General features: G+C 40.7%; 2 protein-coding genes across 3 annotated transcripts; both read right to left on the minus strand.

The window, feature by feature from the left end:
- Positions 1-3,689: 3,689 nt before the first annotated feature.
- faah (fatty acid amide hydrolase) lies at positions 3,690-13,664 on the minus strand. The gene is made up of 15 exons (XM_083766593.1): positions 13,346-13,664; positions 12,843-12,956; positions 11,320-11,460; positions 10,278-10,411; positions 9,868-10,074; positions 9,064-9,104; positions 8,849-8,973; positions 8,076-8,201; positions 7,860-7,957; positions 7,418-7,517; positions 6,299-6,342; positions 6,163-6,202; positions 5,861-5,969; positions 5,433-5,578; positions 3,690-4,303 (listed from the first exon to the last, which is right to left on the minus strand). The coding sequence occupies exons 1-15, from the start codon at positions 13,544-13,546 to the stop codon at positions 4,166-4,168; spliced, it is 1,764 nt and encodes a 587-aa protein (XP_083622719.1). The 5' UTR covers positions 13,547-13,664; the 3' UTR covers positions 3,690-4,165.
- Positions 13,665-14,629: 965 nt separating this feature from the next.
- On the minus strand, positions 14,630-16,787 carry uqcrh (ubiquinol-cytochrome c reductase hinge protein). 2 transcript variants are annotated; one of them, XM_083767053.1, is made up of 4 exons: positions 16,661-16,787; positions 16,343-16,375; positions 15,339-15,500; positions 14,630-14,860 (listed from the first exon to the last, which is right to left on the minus strand). In XM_083767053.1, the coding sequence occupies exons 1-4, from the start codon at positions 16,703-16,705 to the stop codon at positions 14,828-14,830; spliced, it is 273 nt and encodes a 90-aa protein (XP_083623179.1). In that variant the 5' UTR covers positions 16,706-16,787; the 3' UTR covers positions 14,630-14,827. The 2 variants fall into 2 exon arrangements, with proteins under 2 accessions (XP_083623179.1, XP_083623178.1); XM_083767052.1 differs by having other exon boundaries at positions 16,343-16,378; positions 16,661-16,784.
- Between the last annotated feature and the right edge of the window lie 1,438 nt (positions 16,788-18,225).

The following is an 18,225-nucleotide window of genomic DNA, read 5'->3' on the forward strand; positions in this document are numbered from 1 at the left end:
GGTATGGGTCACCCGATATGGACGATTGGCTGACTGGCACAACGTCATTCAGTACAAAAGCACGCGATTGGTCTGTTCGTTTTGAAGCAACGCCTACACAGGTCCTTTGGTGTGATCCATGGTCAGGCAATGCCCTCTTGATTGTTTATTGTATTACTACACATTATGATACATTGATGATGCTGCGTGTTTGGTCGTGTAAATACTGTAAACTAATTTAAACTTTTAATTTGATTTATTTTATTTGTTTATCTTGTCTTTCCTTGGTTTATATTATGTTTCTGTGTCCATGAATACGTATTCTGCTGTTGTTGTTGCTTGTGTTTGTATTTTGTGTTTTCTGTTTTCTGTGTTTGTAAAAAATCTAAAATAAAGTACTGATCATAAAAAGAAAAATGTACAAACTATAGTGTTGAATTGCTCAGAATATATTACAGGTTTTTTATGGGTGGTGTGTGATCTGGTGCATTTGAATAAAGCGTCGTAGCGCATGTTCTTTTTTTTCCCAATAATATATGTATTGATTTTTACATTTTATGACAATGACAAAGACAAGACAGGAAAAACAAAACAAACAAACAAAAACAGACAGCTCAGCTCAGGCACCTTGTGGAACAAAGGACACAGTTACAGTCCTGTATACACATATGTAGCGCATGTTTTTGAAGTCCCATGTATTATCAATGTAATTCCTAACACGGCAAATCTGGGATTTTACCAAATTTGGGATTTTACCAAACTTGGGATTTTAACATAACTTGGGACCATAACTTGGGATTTTACCATAACTTGGGATAATTTGGGATTTTACCATAATTTGGGATTTTACCATCATTTGGGATTATTCCAATAAGGGATTTTACCATAATTTGAGGTCTGACAAAAAACAGTAACAATATGCTTTGTGATGTCACTGAGATGTACTTGTTACTGTTACTAATTTTTTTTCAGACCTCCAGTTCTAGGCAACACAGAATGGGGTGACTTTTTATTATTATTTCCACAACAGGTATATAAATGACAGTAAAATGTTGAAAATGAGTGGTATCCTGTAGTCACTATTCGTTGATTCACTGGGATACCAAAAAACATTTAAAAAAAAAGGTTTCTCGCTGTTCTCGGGTTGAATATTGATATGCGATTAAAATGCGATTAATCTAGATTAATTAATCGCAAAGCCTCTGATTAATTGGATTTTTTTTTTTTATCGAGTCCCAGCTCTAGTTTTTTATCAAGAATTGATCAATGTCACCATGGTCCACACACTACACAAATTAAGAAAAAATTAAATGTTTTTCTTTTTTTTAGAGCACATTGCCAAAAGGGCAGGGGGTGCTTTAGCACCCCTAGTGTCTATCTGTGCACGCCACTGTGTCCATAGATGGGGTTGCTGCAGTCATAAGTGGAGAAAGGGCCAGGAGGGGGGCCAAGCAATGAAGCAAAGTGCATCACGACCTTTTCTTATGACGATGCAGTCCTGCAGCGATTGCACTAACTGAACGTCTACGGCCTACATTGACAATCTTTTGAAATCATCACTTATTAAACCTTAGGTTTTATTTAACCACATGAACTCCTAGCATCCCTATTCTGGGGAGAACATTTTGTGAAAATAGCAAGCTCATAAACGCGTAGCCTTGTGACGCATTGTGAGCTTGTAGATCGACTATTTTTGGCAAAGAGGTTTGGTGTTGACGGAAAAAAGGACTGGACCGAATAGAGTCCTGGTACCTTTGTCAACTGTATAGCTACACTGTGTGGGATGAGTGCTCTGGTCATACTGTTCAAATGGTTCAGTCAACGAAAAGTGAAAAGGAAAATCTTGAAAGCAAGAAACCGCAGGGCAGCTACATTGCAGCAAGCAGAGCAGGCTGTCCACCAAATTAGTTTTGGACCAATTGTTTGACATAGGTGGATAGAAGGTGGACTTCACACCTAACATGCTTTCATGTGGGCAGCAAACGGCAAATAAAGAAACCCATTACACATCACCTGCCAAGTTGCCATGGCAACAACCGCCTGATTATGCTTTCTTTCTTGTATTACTACTGTAAAATAGAGCTATAAACAGAACTGTTTTGATCGTTCCGTCAGAACGTGACAACAAACAATAAGTAGACAGACAGGCAATGAGGTTAACTAGGACCTACAGTTCTCAGTACAGTAAAAGTGTGTGGTGCAGGACGGACGGAAGACGACAGACAGACACACACACACACACACACAGACACACACACACACACACACACACACACACACACACACACAGTTGATGGTGATGAATGACATGGCAATGAGTGATTATTTTACACTACAAAACAAATCAACCTACCGGTAAGTACATACAATGGGAAGGTAACTACAAATGACAAGACCATAATTAAACAGGTAGGTAAAGGAACATACAATCTGAAGCTTAATGCATCATAATGGTGGACAGTGGTCGTGCTGCAGCCTCTCCACAAAAATGTTTGCTCATTGTGAGCCTTCTGCATACCCCTCACCCCAGGTGTATCAAATTGGGCACCACCCATCACTTTTCTCTTTTGTGCCTTTATTGATAGTTACAGACAGGAAAGAGGGAGGGAGAGAGACATGCAGCAAAGGTTATCATGAACAGGACTCGAACACGCAACGAGCTGTCAGGCCAGAGCCTATATGTGGCATGCGCCTGGACCACTAGGCCAGCGGGCGCCAGCCACACCCATCACTAAGTGAACTGATCTACTCTGCTGATTCAGACTCCCCCTACTCACAGAGTCAGTGTGAGTTGCTGTTGTAACATTACAGTACCTCTGTGCATTGACTGGTGATATGATGTTCAATCTACTGTATATCAATATCAGCATCCCTTACGCTTACGGAGATCACACAGTTGGTAATAATGTCCTCAGAAACTGCTACCGTGTGCGAGACACAGAGGTCTATCTAGTCATTGAGGTCAGCAAGGACTAGATAGACCCCCCCGGGTGATTTTAGAGAAGCCGGGTGGTACAGAATAACAGGCAAGATAGAAAATAAATATGCCAGAGGCATCAAGACATTTTTCACATTATTTGGTGGTGACATTCAGCACAATGTATTGTGTGTAGTGTAGACTACAGGTAAATGTGTGTCCCCTTTGGCTAATCAGCCTCCTCAGTAAAAGTTGAAGGCTGGTTTGAACTTGGGACACACTACACAGCAACGTTGCACCACCCAGAAAGTCTCATGCTAGCTTCTACAAAGTGCATGTGCTAAAGCATAACTGGTTAACACCGACAGTACACACAAATCAGATATGTGAACAAATATCACTAGCATTTTATTTCCAGAGTAGAACTGCCACAGGGAAGGTGGTTGATAAATGCTATTTTATGTTTTTCTTCAGTAGCCCAATGCCATTTGAGATAAAATATACAAAATGGTGAGCCAATTGTACTAGTTTATACAGTACAATTTGTATATTTGCATTGGTGTATAGTAATGTAGACTGGCCTTAAAATGGTTAAAGTTGCAAGGACTGGACTGGCCTATAAAGACAAACAACGCACGTCCTCCGTCTTTGGTTGTGCTGAGCCAAACTGCAAAACAGCAGAATTATGAAAAACAAGAAGGGGACTCACAACTCACTTTTAAAATACTCACATTTTATTCACAGCAGAAACACTGTTGCAAATCAATTAAGACAATCAAAACAACGGGTGGGAAAACAAAATGAAATACAAAAACACACACACACAAATATATTTTGCCTCCCACGCATGTATTTAAATTCCTAAGGCACAGTTATAGCATGTCCACCAATGGAGATGCTCTCTTCCCATACTGGACTTGCAAGTATAATGTGCATATGACAGTGTCACAGTTTATTAGGTTCATGATCATTATTCAAAAATGAAATTTCGAAAGAAAACTTTAGAAAATATTAGATGGTCGTTTAGAGGGGACTGTGAGGTGCAGTGCCTCTTCCGACGCACAACTTTCAGACTGAATGTCAGTGCAGGGAAGTTTGGTATGGAACACTCTACAAACTACCATTTGAGACTGTCCAACTTTCACTGATGTTAAACAAAAAATGTGTTACTAGAACACCAATAATGCAACCATGTATAAAAGGATTGCCATGATCTCAAACCGACTACAGTTCTTTTTCACCTTCAACATGTTATGTTTAAAAGTAACTTTACCCACACTGCTCACTCTCACTATTCTGTTTGACCAGCTGTTCCACCTCCTTCATGAAGCGCAGGCAGAGTTCATCTTGCCACGGGAGGGCAATACACTGGATGGCTACAGGCAGCCCCTCACCTCCAGTCACCGCCTGCACACAAACACAAGTCAGTCAGTCCCATCATCTTGCAATCACTCTCCAGGCTACAAACGTCACCTCCTCGCCTGACATCACAGACACTTTGAAATACTAAAATATCTAAAAACACGCATAAAAAAAAAAAGGAAAGTGTTTCTTGTCTCCCAAACATCATTAAAATGAGATCTGGTTGCAAAAGTGGTGAAGTGGCCCTTTACGTACAGTTTTTACAAGTTGACAGTTCAATAGTTGAACGTGAAAATGTTAATACTTAAGGAAAGTCTTGGTATTAAAGGGAAATTTCACCATAATATAGCGCAACCAACTTAAGGTCATCATTCCCAAAGTAACAAACAACAATGTTCCTTTTTCTCCCAATGTAGAAATTATGCAGTCTGCAGTCTTCAGATAGTCTAATGATTAGACTCTAATCAATATACAGTACATATGGGATGTCACCACTCACTTATTTTAACCCGACAGTGAGGCTTATCCCTCTCAGCTCTGCCTGATGCGGAGCAGGTACCCCAACCGACCTCTAAAGGCCTATTCATAGTCCACTTTTAGTCCACCGAAACGCTGGTTAGTAAAAACAGAGACATGTGTTGTGTGAGCGGTGACCACCGCGGCGTGACGTCATGTTGTAGTTTTCGGTGCTCACCTCTTCACCGAAAACTGGACTATGAATACGCCTTAAGAGTCGCTATTATAAACCAGCAAAAGAGGCGAAACCCCAGAACACCCGGCCAAGCCGGATGCACCATGGAGGATTCAATCCGCTAGTCTTGATTGTGGTGGGCAGGATCTTTACCCCTGCGCCACACGGATGGTGGTGGTGGGCAGGATCTTTACCCCTGCGCCACACGGATGGTGGTGGTGGGCAGGACCTTTACCCCTGCACCACACGGATGGTGGTGGTGGGCAGGACCTTTACCCCTGCACCACACGGATGGTGGTGGTGGGCAGGACCTTTACCCCTGCACCACACGGATGGTGGTGGTGGGCAGGACCTTTACCCCTGCACCACACGGATGGTGGTGGTGGGGAGGATCTTTACCCCTGCACCACACGGATGGTGGTGGTGGGGAGGATCTTTACCCCTGCACCACACGGACGCCCATAAATCAGTTGTTTTTTGTACCTTTCTAAACAACTTGTCCCAGATATCCCGGAAATGTCCTGTGTAGTGTTTGAGCTCCTCTTCGTCGTCTGCCGTCACCGTTGTGACAGGTACAACACCGGCAGGAAAGTTGAGGAGATTGTAGAGAATGGTGTATGAGAGTGCACCTGGTGGTACAGGCCAGATAAGAATAATAGCTTTAACAAAATAATCAATGTTCCAAAATGGCATTTTTGTGCAACACCGTTGTCGGACAAAGTACAAAATAAGGCTTAAGTGGTTACATCAGACTAATCAATGCATGCATCCATTTGTTTATACAATTGTTTTCAAACATTATCCAAAAGAAACATGCTTTTCGATTATTTGAAAAATTAATCAATAGATTAATCGCCAAGAAGATAATCAATAGTTACAGCCCTATTTGGAAGTAGCATTGTGGAGCGTACTGGTAAGCTTGCCACAGTAGAAGAAGTTAAAGGCCGGTCCAAGCATGGGACACAGCAACACGTCCATCTCACAGCGCCGCCATTCAGCAATGGTCTCATGGATGTAGTCCTGTTCATGATGACATAGAGGGATACATCTCAGCATAACTGCTTAGCCACTTAAATCCTCTTGACTTAAAGTGGAAAGTAAACTGGACCCGAGTTGGTTCTGTACAAGATCACCAGAATATGGATGCTGGGGTTCAAGTGGTTAAACGCACATGCAAAAAAGACGTCCCCATGGCCAAATGGTTATTCTGTACCTCAACATCAGCATGTTGTTTCCACAGATCTTGAACAGAGCTGTAAACAGAACAGGAAAAGGTTCAATCTTTCCCAGCTAAAAGTCATTAGATATTACACTCAAAGATGATGAAAACATTTCTAGATTTTCCTCACCTCATTCCACAGATGGCACTTAAGGACTCAGCCATACGAGGATACTAGGAGAGACAACAGTCATTATACACGGAAGAACATTGTACTTTAACCATCATAATTATATATTGCTCATTATATACTGCTGCTGCACAATATGTATACCACACCCAAGTATGAACATAATAGGATTAGGACACCAGCAGTGAAAGCTACAACAGAATAACCAATAGATTGGAAAGCAGAAAAGATTACACATACGGCACACGAGTCACTGAAGTACAACTTACAATTTAGGCATTTGGCAGAAAAAAAGGCAAGATAAAGATTACATCAAATGCATAGAGACAGTGTAGTGCCTCGATAATCTAGGATCATAGGTAAACCAAGATCCTAACGCCAGACCTAGCGTCTAAACCAGGGACGAACAAAATCTTTTGACTTTAGAACACTACTTTTAAAATGACCAGCTCAACGAGATCAACCCACCCCCAAATATATTGATAAAATGTACTTGAGGGGGGTTAGTAATAGTTGCGCTGGCATTACATATAAGACAAACACACTAAGTTGCAATCGGAAATAGTGCCTCGCACACATTTTATATAACTTCATAATACTACTGACGTTTATGTGTTTATGTTTAACAGTCTTGAAAATAAAGCATTGGATTGGGGGTTTGCCTACTATAGAAGTCATGAAGGGAGCTGATGGGCCCTATTGAGGACAATCAATCAAGTTACCTTAATTCAAGTGGAAAATATATTTTTTTACATTTTAATTTTCCTGGATTGCCTACTGGTACATAAAGAAATACATAATCTGCATAATTTAAACTATAGGATGTCTAAATAATATGCTATCTAAATTACATTTTAACTTTTGCATAGACTGCATGGTCATCAAGGCTAGGTCAAACTAAGGTGGAGTTTTCAGATTGTGGCTGAAGATTGGGCTGGTTGAAGAACAAGCGTGCTGCAGCATTCTGGATAATTTGGAGAGGCTTAAGTGCACATGCTGGGGGTGAGTCAGTTACAGTAGTCAAGTTTTGATATGACTGAGGTCTGGATAACAAAATGGTTTCTCAGTAAACTCTGAATACTGTAACAATACCGCTAGCAGAACCAAAGGAGCACTCACCACAGGCTTGAGGAGGACGGAGAGGACTTTTTTCACTGCTATTGGTAGACTGTATGGGAAAGTCTGTGCGGTGAGGCAGGGGTCCACTGGCCCTTCTTTCCTGAAAAATCAGGATTAAAAGTGGATTCATGATCAATCTGGTTCCGTTTTGTTTTTGGTCAATGCAGTCTTGCAAAGCAGTGACTTGTAGATTGTACTGATGTTCAATAATGGAAAGATTTCCGGGTATGGCAAGCACACAGGAAGTCTCTATTCATTAAAATGATAAATTAATCATTTAAATACATTTATGAATCAATACAATAATAGTTAGATTATTCAATAACTTAATAATAGTTAGCAGCAGTGCTGTTTAAAAGATTCATCAGGTTTTAAACACTTCATATGGTTTTCCTTGATTGGAAAAAGATACATTTGTGTTAAAAAATAAGTTAAAACTCACAAGTTGCTAAGCAGAGTGGTAGCTCCATCTCCTAGGAGACCTTTCACAACTAGTTCATGCATGGCATATCTGATCTTTGGTGGAGAATAGGGCACCAACTAAATAAATACAAAAGAGAATGAAAAAAACTGTCTCAAACGAGGCTGTACATGGTACAGTAGATTACACATTACTGATTATTGGGAAGAAATAATTAAAGGTGTGTCTGTGTCTTACAGTGTGTCCTGCTCTCTCCAAAATAGCCATGACCTCCCTGAAGGCTCGGGCCATGCTTGGAGATGGTTGCAGGTAGCCATCATTCTCATAGTAACCAATCCTCAGTGGTTTGGAACTCTGATACACCTACCGACATGGGAAAAAAGCTTTATTTTTAAATGTATTGAGGGATATCAGGGTAACGTGTAAAAGCTAAAATAACACAAAATACAATTGAATGAATTCGTAGATCTAATTATAATCTAATTAAGTTATACACTGCACAATGAAACCATCATGCTGTTTACACTAGCGACAAATGGGTACAAAATAGCTAGTGTGTGTGGCCAGCTCGATTGCTACAAAGTCACTATTGCAGTGTGAGGGTACTGTACTATACTAGGGTTACATAGCACAGGGACGAGTTAATGTTTTTCTTCATTTTATGGAACGGATCAGGAGAGAGAAGGGGAGTGGAACTGGAAATGGTGAAACAAGAACATAGCAGCAGCAAGTGTTGGGTATCAGTTTGTATCTTAAATTATCTGGCTTCCATAACTGGTGTGTAGTTTGTTGCTGTGTCTATACAGAACTAAATTGACCTGTACAGATCCATTCTGTTGCACTCATACACTCTTCTTTCATAATAAAACAAAAGATTTGACTATGCGGAGGAACAAAGTTAACCATTAATCGTATTTAGATATAACGTGGACATAACAGACAATGACCTGTATGACCCATGCTGCTTTAAAAGCCCTCTGTAAAATCCATAGGACAGTCAGTCTACAAACCTGCAAGTTAAAAGGAATTGGCGGGACAGTTGGGTCCAGGGTAAACATGTGATCAGACAGCAGTGCCTGCATACACAGAGCCAAGCTGTCCACGTCTCTGGCCATGGGCCCAGCAGATGAAAGCACTGAAGCAAAATCAAAGAGAGAATTGTTTAATGGTCGTGTTATGCACTGATTGTATAAGCACCGATTAGGAAAATGCATTTCCCCCATACCTGACTTTTGTCCAGGGCAGCAGCTGTTCATGCCTAGTGGACTGACAGAGACAAATGAAACACAATCACAATCACCGGCTTTAAAGCACAACTAAAGTTTAAAATGACTAAACCTGAACATGAAGATAATTAATCTGTTTAAAATTATTAGTAAAGGTACCATCATAATAATTTCATGTGACCACCGCACTGACTTTAGGTGCGTTACCCGTTCAATTACCAGATCATAATTTCATAAAATCATCAGATCTTCATCCCAATTAAAATAATAAATCATGCAAGTAATTTCCCAAAGATTCTTTGTGATTTTATAGATTTACTTCTTTTTCTATACGGTGAGCGAGTCTTTTCCAGTCAAAGTTTTCCTTATATTTTTGAGACCACCGCTACCGTAGTTAAGTTTGAAGAGAAAAAAAAGGACGAAGAAAGGCGCAACAGTTTCCTCAGTGCTTCAGTGATTTTATAGATCGACAGAATCCACTTTTTTGATGGCCATTTGTGTGCTAAAAGTGTGACTTTGATGCCTGCCATACAATATAAATCAATGGGAATAATATATTATTGGATTATCCACATTTAGTTTATAGAGCAATGATTGAAGATATCTTGCCAATATTTGGAGTTACACGATGGCAAAGTACACAACCAAAACCTTTACAAAACTTTTATTGTCCACTGGTGTCAATGACACATGAAATCATTGTAAAGTCAAGTAAATGTCTTGTGACATTATTGTGTGCCATCTAGTTATATTTGAGACTATAAAGCATACCGCCACGCCACCTTTACGACCATGATGCCTACCTCAGCCTCCTAGATGTTGCCTTGAATCCACAGATCCCACAGAAGGCAGAGGGAATGCGAATACTGCCCCCTATGTCAGTGCCTATACCTAGCACAGAACCTCCAGCACCGATGAGAGCCCCCTCCCCACCAGACGATCCTCCGCTGGTCTTCTGAAGGTTATGAGGATTGAGAGTCTGTCCGTAGATGGGGTTGCTGCAGTCATAACTTGAAATGGGGCGAGGAGAGGGACACGCATGTTTTTTTAAACTAAATGATATGGGTCATCATTAATCAAGTGATGGCACGCTATTGATGATGGCTATGATGGCTAACACAAAATGATCTCATAATCCTGAAAAATGAAATAAAAATCCCATGCCTGAAGCATAGACTTAACTGTGTTAATATCTGATAAATTAGTGATTTACTTTAAAAGGCCTTGAGGTACATTGGTCTTCACAAAGGGAATAGCTCCTTGTTTTTTCAACACTTTAACAATCACACTGTCTTCTGGTGCAGGCTGGCCCAATTTACAGATCACACCACATGAAGAGTCATGGCCCTAGGAACAAAATAAACATGTAAGCAAGAACGAAACATCAAATTGGATGAAAAATATACATGCAAAGCTGTGGAGGAAACAAATACTGTAAATTATTTGTAATTATACTCTTATACTGTCCAACCCTTGATGCTGAGTGCCAAGCAGTCTTTGGTATGACCCAGCCAGGGATCAAACCCCAACCTCCCAGTCTCAGGGCGGACACTAACCACAAAGCCACTGAGCTGGTTTATCATTCACAACCTTTATTAGTCTTAAAAGTTCAGTGTTCAAATTGAGGGACTGAGAATGCTGATTTACCTAGTTCTTTGTGAGCACAAGGGATCTTAAGTATTAATAAGTCACCTGGGTGGGTCAGATAGGGGCCAGAGCTTCATTTCAAGCTGGTTTGGAGGTTTGATCTCTGCAAATAAAAGTGTTTCTATTGCGAAAAGCTGCCATGCTTCATTGAACCCACATTTGTTATTGACAACGATAAATCAAAATTGTGATTGATAAATCTGCAGTAAGTTCTGGAATTGGAAATTCAATTTATATTCTTGCTTAATATGATTTAATATTATTAACTTATTATTCATTAATTATTCCTCTTATATACTGTATGATGTATACTGTATACTGTATGGGGTGCCCTAGCAGGAATCCTAAAAAGTAAGATAAGGAGCCATCTGCACAAGTGTTTGTGGAACTGCTTAGTCAAAATACTGCATCAGGGTGATCTGATTACATCTGCATCACCCCCTGGACCTCTGTATACATGCATGTTTTACCAACAATGAGTTTGGTGTCGCGTTGCCTTCCGATGCAACCAGACGCTGTGTATTTTCTTTTCCTACTTTGTCTATTCTCATTTCAATCCATTCTCTCAAAAGAGGAAATATTTAATTTGCAGTTTCAGCTCAAATCACCTTGTATCCAATGTTTTCCTTGATGCTGACAGGGACTCCATAGAGTAGGCCTTCTTTACAGGTGCTGAGAGTTTTCAGCTGGTCAAAGCTCTCCAGCAAAACCCCAGTACAGCAGTTCAGCCTGTTGTTTACCTCCAACGTCTGAGGGCACAGGGCAGTTAGTTCACACAGGCTTTTCACACCAAGAAAAACATTTATGGAAGGCAAACATAGTGGATTACTCATTATCATACTGTATGGTAGTGAATAATACACTCAAGACAACCACTAGGAGAAGGCACGCTCATCTCAGATGGAGTCTTTTGCAGATTATTTAAGATATACAGAGACAGGAATATCCGCACTCTGTTGAGTTTCTTATGAACTTCGTTAATTTGAACAAGCACAGTAGCAATCTATCTAGAAAAAATCACACCGAGTGTTGCAACTCCCCTCTCCCCCCACCTCTCTCTCTCTCTCTCATTAGCAGGCAGCAGGCACAGCACTACCCCTCTCTCTGTTTCGGGCGTCCCCTACTGGTATTAATAAGTCACATACTGGTGCTCATGACCACTGATACATAGGTACATAGGTGTGTGTACACGGACATTGCTGGTTGTAGGAGTGGTTGCGCCACTCAAAAATCACACCCGTGTGAAGTAAGTGGTGCAACTCCGTGTGGGGTCCCCGGAGGTTCCCGACCCACAGGACCACAGCCAGGGTGCCAGCCCGGTTCCGGAACGGTAGAAAATTGAGTTACCATGTGGTGGTCTCTGGGGGTCCCCGGGGGGTCCCCGGAACATCCACCGTGTTGGGGTCCCTCTACTGTACTGTACTGTACTGGCACACGCGAAATCATCATATACAGAGGCGTATCTACAATAAGGCGAGGGCAGGCGCCTGTCCAAATACAGCCTGGCCAAAATCCATACAATGAGAAAAAAGAGAGGACAAAAACAAGACCTGAGAACTATATTAGTGGACAGCTGATTAGCCGTTGCGGTAGAGCGTGACCCTCAGTCACCCATTGGAATGTAAATGCATGCCTTTCAGCCTTTGTATCCTACTCGTCTGGCAGGTATATCTCGTTGAAAACCTTTAGTGCTACGATTGTGCGCAGGGAGACGACAATTAACACATCTTGTCTGCCCAAAATGTAATTCCTGATTACGCCACTGATCATATATACAGTTAATATGTGCGTGTGTGTTTGTGTGTGTTAGGTTGCTTGTTAGGTGGTGAAAAACAACCATGCTATTTTCGTGCACAGACCCACCCAGGCCAGCCAGCCACACACATAGCTCTGTAAGGGAGTGGTTCAGGTTGCACCACAGACTGCTACTACTGTACACAGACATTGGGGCCAGATTGATGACATGTTGTCTGCTTGCATTGACTTGAGTCGCAGCAGACAGTAAACACTAGAGGTCAAAGTTCTGACATAAAAAAGGTGTACATTGGGGTGACAGAGATGGAAATCATATCGGGGGTTTATGGACGAATGCTTATCAAACTGGAGGTTCTTGAAATGGAAAAATCATTACCTTCTCCATGTATGAGTGTAATACATCTTCAGGGCTCAGAGATCCTTCCTTCAGGCGTTTGGTCAACTCCGACAGGGACAGAGAGCGGATGAGAGCGCTGTCTGTACTGGGATGCTTGAAGACAAGTTAGGCTGTTAAGAGCAGTGGTTCTCAAAGTGGGTTCCAGGGTGGACCCCCAGTTTTGTTATTATTATTTATTTATTTTTGTTCTGTATTTATTGTTGTCAAAACATTTCCTGATAAGATTTTGTTTGTATTTGTGCTGCCATGTGACGCCTAAGTGACGTGACAACCACGAGCTTGTAGATTTGCTATAAAAGAAATAGCTGAAAACGGTTAAAAGCTAGGATTAATGTTTCATATTTTTACACAAATCTTGGTACAAAATATTTTCCTTGGCCAAACAGCTACATACAGTATTAATTTTGGGGGTCCAAGATGTCAATTAAATCCAAAAATAATGAACTCGTATCCCAAACGTAACCTAAAACAATTAACCTCACCTTTTCTCTGTACTGACGAACGGCTTCCTCCGCCTGTCGCACAGTTGCAGCCCTCCGGTTTCTTTCTTTCTGTATTTTATCCGTCGCTCGATTTTGACAGAAATATTTGATCATAATGAGCAGCGCTCCTGTCCCACACGCTGCCGCCGTCACAACGGCTTTCCAGCTCTCCACTTCAAAAACATGGTTTAGCTTCTCCATTGTTAGAACTCTCTTCTATGCCCCCCAAAAGATAAACACTAAACAGATGTCTTATTCGTTTCGTTCTGCCCGATAAACTGCCTACTAGGCTGGCTACTACTGTGTGCATACTGCGTTGCAAACAGACTTTGCAAAGCGTTATGAGCATTAGGAGTATGCATGAAGAAGGAAGCGTCAAGCAATCTCAGGCAAACTGGAGCCGGGGGACGGGGGTTCAATCGCGAGATACTGCCCATCCCCAGCCTGTCCAGTCACAGTCAGAGACTTAATGTGCTCGACTCTTTAAATACGTCAATTAAAAAATAAGTGTAGGCGCACGCCGAAAAACAAAAGACCCGGGGTTTGACAGAAAGGTCACTCATGGTCAAGTCATGGTGGTCACAGTGCAGCCATAATTATTTACCGGTATGACATTTCCTTCTTTACATATCCTTGCTAGTTACCAGGAAGCTTAAGCACGGAACGCCCCGCCCAGATCAGCTGTTTTTAGGAAGCAAGTTTTCCACATAAAATACATTTAAGAGATAGGATGCACACCATGCCCTGCACACAATGTCTAATCTGTATTTCATAGTAGTCCGGCAGTCGGAGGTGTGGAGTGGGAAATATGGTAGTTAATTAAAATATTGTCTACACTTGCTGACCAGCTGTCAGCATTGAGCATTTTTTTATAGGGGGGATATATGTGAATAATGTGACCATACCATTAACATCCTATATAAGGCAAGAATTTCAAAATGTTGAAATGTTGCTTTTTGAAGCTTGTGTTCATGTGACATCTGACATGTCAAACGAGAGGGTTTTCATGATTCTGAATTCTTTCCAAGCATTAGTTTTGCACAGAAAAAACTGCCATAGACATCAGAAATATGATGAGGTCACTCATTGAGTTGCATTTGTGTTCTACTTTAAAAACAGTTTTGTCCCAACGCGACCCTTTGGTGTGGTTTGGGCTTAACTGTATACCATATTGGAGATTAAGCTTCTTTCTCTCAGCGAGTTCTAATTCAACCACCAGCAGATACATGCCAACTTTACATCCTTATACCATTTTTGGTATATGAATTTGGACAGATGAGACAATTCGTTTTAAGACATAGAACATTGTCAAGTTTATTTAAATGTTCTCACAAATATTTCCCGCCCCCAATATTAATGTACAATTTATTCACATGAACAAATACAGTGTGCACTTTGCTGTACCATACAAACCACATAATTGTCATATATCACAGATTAATATATTGAATACATTTCCAGCACTGCAGACCATTAAGAACTTCATTTGACAGAATGGAAGAGCTGGTCCGACACCTATAAAGATAATAAGGTAAATAATTACCCGTTTGTCATACATCAGTTCTCAAATACATTTCCACTGTGGCTCTAATCCAACATTATTGATAAAGTTGCACCAACGCATCAATTAAACACTTTGTGGGGAAATAAGTCACAGTATGCTCACAGCATAATTTGTAGATTGAATTTTGTTAACCAATTCTGGACAGGAACCCCTTTTGGCGTTTTAAGGATTATGTCATACTTTAGCTATTGAAAAATATCAGATCTACAAGCTCACAGCGCGGCACTTGGTGCTGCGCTACGAGCTTGTAGCTCTGTCAGGATTTAGAAGGCATTTGTAGAATCGTCCTCAGGTCTAAATGGGTCTCAGCTGATACTCGTCATTGTGATACTGGACATTAAAGGCAGATATCATATACACAGTGGGCCCTGTATGGCAGATATACTGTACAAACATGCACAGTGGGAATAGGGCAGATATCATACATACACAGTGGTCACGAGCATGAAGGAAGTCAAAGAGCTCCTCAGTGCAGTCCTCTGTGGTTGCGGAGCGAGAGCCAACTCTGGACTCACACTGCTCTAGTTTCTCTTTATAATGGACGCAATGATGCGTCTCTGCACACTTCTGCCTCGTTGCATCAAGAGGATCCTACAACAGGAAGTGCCATTAAAGCAAAGGCCATTTGATATAGATCATTCACCATTACCAGCAATGTATTCGCTTTAACTAACAAAAAGTAAACTCTGCCCAGTCTGCCTTGCAACGTATTACACACGTCCAGGATTTGTTTCCATACACTACAGCTTGGTTTCAGGCAAGGTTCTCAGAACCTATATTTGGGCCCTGTTCATGAGGTAGCACTCACTTACGGAGTGGTCCGCCTCCCTGGAGGCAGAGTTCTGCATAGAAAATAAATGGGGGCAAGAGTGGTTTGAGTGTTCTGGTTACCGTGCAGACCTTTCTTTCTTTCTAATTATAATGGAAACCAAAAACATCATAGAACTTAATAGATTCTGTAAAGTTTCAGCCAGGTTATGGAGGTATGGAAGGTCTTTGTAGCCAAATGTTGCATGGACAGACACATAATAAACTAATTGATCCAATGACATGTTGACTGTACAGTATACATACAGTACAATGCTTTGAGCTCTGGCTCCCATCTGCCCTGGCCTTTCACCAGGTGGACCCCTATACTGCTGGCTTTACCAGGACATTCACTGCATTCATTCAAGTTACTGGAATTGCACTTATTCGTCACTTTTTATGCCATGATGTAGCACTGAGATTTGTGCCAAATATAAAGTGACTTTAAATAACAAGGATTACTCATTTTTTACATATGTCATTCTATTAATTTAATAGAGTACTAACAAGTAACAACTGGAACAACTTGTGATTCTAATCAACTTTGGATCGTAAACTAGCAGTAAAAAAGGTGTTCCTAATAGGATGGGAATACATTTTTATTTGAAATTATTTTAAGAACATACCACCATGTCTTCTTCCTCCTCCTCCTCTTCCTCCTCCTGAAAATAAATTCACAATATTAAATCTACAATCTTCAAGGCCACGATCATCTCGAATTAAACTAAATCATGTAGTTTGTACTAGAGTAAACAAAAGCACAAAACAATGCCAAAGCAATGTTAACTAAAGAGTGTACCATAGTTAGCTATAGCTGCTAGCTAATGCTGCCTAGCTAACATTAGCGAGTTTTGTGTTGTGATTATGAATCTATAGTACATGCACTATGAAATGCATTGCCAACTAAACCCTGGCTCGGTATACAATATAGATAGGCGTCTTACATCTTCAGGCTCTCCGTTCAGGATCATCTTCTCTTCGAAACCCATGATTTTGATGCTCTTGTCCTTAGGTGACCTGCTGTCAACTTAGACCCCACACAGTTTACAGAGGACGCTAGTGGCACTGCCGCAGTAGATCACGCGCTTCCTTTTCCATAGCCGGAGACATTTGTGATTGGCTAGTTCGTTGCAAGGTTGCCAAGCAACAGCTGACGCGCGTGGCGCATGCGGACGATATCAGGATCTACACGCTAATATTTCCTTGTGTGAAACTATACTGCCACCGTGTGTTTTGGAACGTGTATGGATATAAAATAAATACAATTAGATTTTCTTTTCAATGTCCCAAATATATTAATTGCCCAAGGGACAGGGAATGATAATTTCTCCCTTAAACTTCCTTTTTCTTCCTAGGTCCTACATATAGTGTTAAAAAAAAAAAAGCTCTGTGTTGATATTGAATTTTGTTGTTATTTTCATGTCTATGTCTATGAATGGAAACAAGACAAGTACTTTATATTGGTCTTATCCCTTTTAGACTATTAAGTGTTTTGCCTGTATTCTGCTGCTGTTTTACATTTCTGTCTAATAAACTATTCAATCAATCAATCAATGACATGCTTTACAAACTCCATCTGCATCGTTCTTTTTATCTGTACTTTCCCCCTGAGAAATATTATATAACCTATATGATTAAATGTTACCAATGCATTTGTCTTAGGTAGTACTCCTAGGCTGAAAGGCAAATCAACAACCTATGATTGATTATCATGAATAAAGATCAAGGTCCAGGATAAGTAGCCTAGTGTTTGATTTGCTGTGGATTGTGCCAGCAGCAAAACATCAAGCTTGCCTTCCTCTCATGCAGGACAACAAAGCATAGTTGTTGGTTTTTACACTGATATTGGGCAGTTTGTGTTTATGAACATGGGTTCTGTCTCTCCTGTATTTGGGTCATCTTTGTGGCACTGGTGGGATATTCAGAGTATCCTCCTCTTCACTGTGACCTTCTTATTATTTGCAGACTACTTCAAGAACCGTAGGACAAGCAGCTTCCCTCCTGGACCCAGTGCACTGCCTTTTGTGGGCAACATATTTACAGTTGATTTGAACAGGTTACATTTGAGTCTGACTCAGGTAGGACATACTTTTGTGTATAACTGAGCCACCATGTGTTGATGGGTTATTGAGCTACTACTTAGGCTACTGTATACTTGTATTATGCTTGTATTTCAGAACTGTTTAGGCCTACATGCTTGTCTTAAACCCTTAATTTCTGCCTCTCCATATTTATCATTACCATCAGGTTTAATGGCCTGTGGCCATTTTAAACCTTACACATTTTATTTGTATTTTTGATCTTGTGTTTTACTACATGTATTGCCTTGTGTGTACTCTGCTAATGAGAGCAGCTGTGTTTTTACATTTTCCTCTGGGGATTACCGATAATAAAGTATTTGTATTCTATTAGCCAAAGCATTAATCGAAATGGATACAAATATCCATGATGACCTCTCCTCCAGGCCAAGGCATCCATTGGAAATGGATTATATTTGCATCTTTGATGT

The sequence above is a fragment of the Protomyctophum parallelum genome (assembly GCF_964188405.1).
Source record: "Protomyctophum parallelum genome assembly, chromosome: 6".
In the NCBI taxonomy this organism is placed as follows: domain Eukaryota; kingdom Metazoa; phylum Chordata; class Actinopteri; order Myctophiformes; family Myctophidae; genus Protomyctophum; species Protomyctophum parallelum.

Excerpts from the sequence above, each read along its gene's own strand:
- uqcrh (XM_083767052.1), bottom strand. The coding sequence starts at position 16,705 with ATGGGTTTCGAAGAGAAGATGATCCTGAACGGAGAGCCTGAAGAT. Across the intron at positions 16,379-16,660 it reads TGAACGGAGAGCCTGAAGAT|GAGGAGGAAGAGGAGGAGGA; the intron begins GTAAGACGCCTA and ends ATTTATTTTCAG. Across the intron at positions 14,861-15,338 it reads TTCATGCTCGTGACCACTGT|GTGTCGGACCAGCTCTTCCA; the intron begins GTATGTATGATA and ends TTATCTTTATAG.
- faah (XM_083766593.1), bottom strand. The coding sequence starts at position 13,546 with ATGGAGAAGCTAAACCATGTTTTTGAAGTGGAGAGCTGGAAAGCCGTT. Across the intron at positions 11,461-12,842 it reads TACACTCATACATGGAGAAG|ACGTTGGAGGTAAACAACAG; the intron begins GTAATGATTTTT and ends CTGTGCCCTCAG. Across the intron at positions 10,412-11,319 it reads AGGAAAACATTGGATACAAG|GGCCATGACTCTTCATGTGG; the intron begins GTGATTTGAGCT and ends TTTTGTTCCTAG.